The 3,920-nt window shown below is 32.6% G+C and overlaps 1 protein-coding gene across 1 annotated transcript; it reads left to right on the top strand.

Annotated features, from left to right (window-relative positions):
• The first annotated feature begins 2,909 nt into the window (after positions 1-2,909).
• Positions 2,910-3,320, top strand: LOC138880067 (uncharacterized). Its single transcript, XM_070159721.1, has one exon. The coding sequence runs from the start codon at positions 2,910-2,912 to the stop codon at positions 3,318-3,320; it is 411 nt and encodes a 136-aa protein (XP_070015822.1).
• Positions 3,321-3,920: the final 600 nt, after the last annotated feature.

The raw sequence follows: 3,920 nt of genomic DNA, 5'->3' as shown, positions 1-3,920 counted from the left end.
GATCTATACAATTGACTAAATAGTCAAGGCATCTAAAAAGTTATAAAAAATACATAGTTCTTCACTACATCAAAAGAAGAAATAAAAAGAGTGTATAATGCAAGTGATTCGTTTTATTTCTTGCAATTGTGTACACTCTTTTTATTTCTTCTTTTGATGCAATGACTATTTATTTTAACTGTCTATTTTTACTTTTTCAGGTAAAATGTGTAAAATATATATATATTTTTAGAGCACCATAATTTAGAGCTATATAAAATTTATAGCCAAAATAATTAATTTCAAACTATATTTTTTTTATAACTTTTTAGATGCCTTAACTATTTTATTTCAATTGTATAAATCTTTATTTTCAGATCAAATTTAAAAAAAGATTATCTAAAACTTTATTATTTTTAGCCAAATAAAAAAATTTAGCCTAAATAATGTAGTTCTATCCAAATTTTATTATAAATTGTATTAGAAAAAGTTTATCTAAAAACGTAACATACTTAAAAAGGTAAAATATATTTTTTTTTTCAAAAAAATACCGTATATACAGAAAAATCCACGTGGCAGGTGAGTGCACCTATACTCTTTGCCACATTAGCATCCAGGGGTAATGACTCTCAAAAGGCCAAGTTGAGGGAGGTAATTAAGACCACAAATAGTTTAAGGTTGTAACTAATAATTCATGTCAAGTTTAGGGAATTTTAAGGTATTTTGCCAAAAAAAAAAAAAAAAATTGGTCGAGGGAAAAAAATTAGCTCACGCGTGAAAGGACGTGGAAAGATATAATTAAGATATTATAGAGGGTTATATATGTCGAACTGTTTCCTTATTTGTTTTGGTCAATCAAATATAGGATTAACCATGCTAATATCCTTCGGTAAATACTTACCTCACCAAACTATATTAACTCACTATGGTTAATTAATTGAATTAGATGAGAATGCATATGATTTACCATGGTTAAATGATTGAAGTCCATATGTAAGACATATGTCATGTATCTATTGATTTGGTGTAAACATCCGGTGCGGGTAAATTTTTTCCATATCCTTTTATCACTTTCTGTGTCTCAATTTTTGTGATGCATTTTCTTTTTAGTTTATATTAAAAAAAATATATTTATATATTTAAAATTAATTTAAATTTAAACTTCTCATTTTTATTTTAAATATAAGTTTAAAAGTATTTTTTTTTATACTAAACTCCATACCGAATCAGATAAATTAAGCGGGCGTTTGGACATAAGAATTACGAAATTCCGAAAAAAATAAAAAATAATATTTGAAAATTAGAATTGTGTTTGGACATGAATATAATTTGGAGTTATTTTTGATTTTTTTATGAGTGATTTAAAGTGAAAATTTTAAAAAATAATTTTTAGGAGTTTTTAAATTTTTTAAAATATTTTAAAATTCAGCTTCAAGTAAAAATCAAAAATTTTATCCTCAAACACTAGTCCAAAAAAGAAATAGTAAGCTTTTCTTGCAAAAAAAAGTGAATTTTTTTTAAGTCCAAACGGGCCCTAAAACGGACGGAGCACTTTATGTAAAACAAACTGAAACTATGTAAAAGAACAAAAACACATCAGGATGAGGTTCTCGATAATTGCAACATCTGAGTAAAGTTACATTTTGACAGAACAAGTGCTCTGCAAATCCTTGAAATCAGCACGGTTCTCTTGTTTTTTTTAATTATTAATAAGTAAAGTCGGAATTCATATCACTTTAGACGAGAAGTGTTGACTTGACTACTAAAGTTATTGTCATGTAATCAAAAGATTACGGATTTGAACCCTGAAAATAGCCTTTTAAGATTGCGTACAATAGACTTTTATAGTCTGACTTTTCCGAACCCCATACATAACGGAAGCTTATTGCACCAGACTGTTTTTTTTTTTAATTTATAGAAACACCATATATGAATAAATTTTTGCTTTGAATTAATCAATCTTTCAATCTTTGAAAACGCTATTCAACAAAAAGCATAATAAAAAGGGGAAATATAAATAAGAAAAAACTTGATGTAAACAGGTAAGAAAAAAATAGATCAAAATGGAAAATAAGTGCGCTCGTCACTTCTTGTTTCACTTCTAACCAAAACAATTCCAAATGATGCAAAATATTGCGGGACTTTTCTTGTCCTTTTATATCATCATACACAAACAATTAAAACGTGATTGTTGTAACAAGACACATATCTTGTATTCAATAATTTGATAAAAACACTGTCAAAAAATATATATGGTTTATAAAAACTCTACCTTTAGGTAAAAGTCTCGAATCTAAATTCTGGGAATGAAGAAACTTTTGATAGACAAAACTTCCTTTTTTACGAGCCTTACTATCATGACCCACCACATCATCATACTATGTAGGTGCCATTTGCAATATATTTTTGATATATGAAAAACTTACATATGAAATAGACTAGCACATGTACGAAGGTTCTAGAAAAATACGGAGATTTCTCATGGAAGACCTTAGAACTCTATATAATTGCTAGGAAAATTCTTAGAAGATTCTAACTATGTAGAATATTCTAGAGAAGGGACTCTTGTAAATATTAAGGACTGTAACAACTAATATTTATATACTAGCTCCTAGGAGATTAGTATAAATAAGAGACATTCATTTGTAACTCTTCAAGAAAAACAATCAAGTTCTCTCTAATATAAAAGCTTCCTTTGGCAATTCTCCTGTGTTCTAACATTTTCTTAGCAATCTTGAGTGTAGTATGACTGACTTGGCATAGCAAGAACGTGAGCAAGTTGTTCAAGATCGTGAGCCAGTTGTCAAGGCCACATGTGTGCTTAGTTCAAGACTAAGGACGTGACAACATGGTATCAGAGCAAAGGTTATGACTAAAGGAATGTTAGAACAAATACAAGAGATTGCTAGAAGGAAGCTTTGTAGGGAATCATGGCCGGAATTACCAAGGGCATAGTACTTGCAAAAGGGATAAATGTGAAGGTCCCTAAGCGAAAGGACTATGGCGGTTCACGGGACGCACACGAGGTGGACGACTTACTTTGGAGGATGGACAAGTACTTTGAGATAGTCAAGGAGGATGACGATGTTGTTAAGGTGCGCAACGCCTCAATGTACTTGACCGAGGTGTCGTACTGGGGTGGCATCGGAAGTGTGCCAACATGGAAAAAAGGGCTATGCAAGATCAAGACGTGGGAAAAGTTCAAGAGGGAGTTGAAAAAACAATTCTACCCGATGAATGTGGTGTATGAGGCTAGGCAGAAATTAAGGGAGCTCCGACAGACGGCCACAATTCGGGAGTATGTACGTGAGTTCACTACCTTAATGCTGCAAATCATGTAAATGTCCCATGAAGATTCCGTCTTCTACTTCATGGATGGGTTGCAAAATTGGGCAACACAGGAGTTAAAAAGGCTTCAAGTATCCACGTGGACGAGGCCATAGGGTAGCCGAGTCGCTCATTGACTTCAAGATGGAGCCTGCCAAGTCCAAAGAAGGCAACGCCGAGAGAGGTATGAGAGATCATGGCAATGACAACGGGAAATGCATACCCGATGTATACAAGGGCAATGGAAATGGGTCGTCCCATAATGGATAGGGGTCCAAAAGAAACGGCAAGGGGCCGTAAAACGGTAGTGAATACGTGCCTAAGGAGGGTTCTACTTTCGTAAAGGATCACATCGGGAAAGTGAATTGTAATGCCACGTAAAATATTTACCCAAAAATCTGAAATCTCGTAGTGCCAAGTTAGGAATATGTGTTAGAAATTTGTAAAATTCTTTGTTCGAACTTTTTGGATTGATCTGTGCATTAAAAAGTTAAGGAAAAATATTTTTCAGAAGAGCGCGTTTCTGCGGCCCATTATGCGGCCGCAAAATGAGGCAGAAACTTGCATATTTGAGGCCAGCTATGCGACCCATTTATGTGATCGCATAATAGGTT

This window comes from Nicotiana sylvestris, chromosome 10, assembly GCF_000393655.2.
Source record: "Nicotiana sylvestris chromosome 10, ASM39365v2, whole genome shotgun sequence".
Taxonomy (NCBI): domain Eukaryota; kingdom Viridiplantae; phylum Streptophyta; class Magnoliopsida; order Solanales; family Solanaceae; genus Nicotiana; species Nicotiana sylvestris.
Note: the sequence above shows the minus strand (reverse complement) of the source record. Positions and strands in the feature narration are given on the sequence as shown.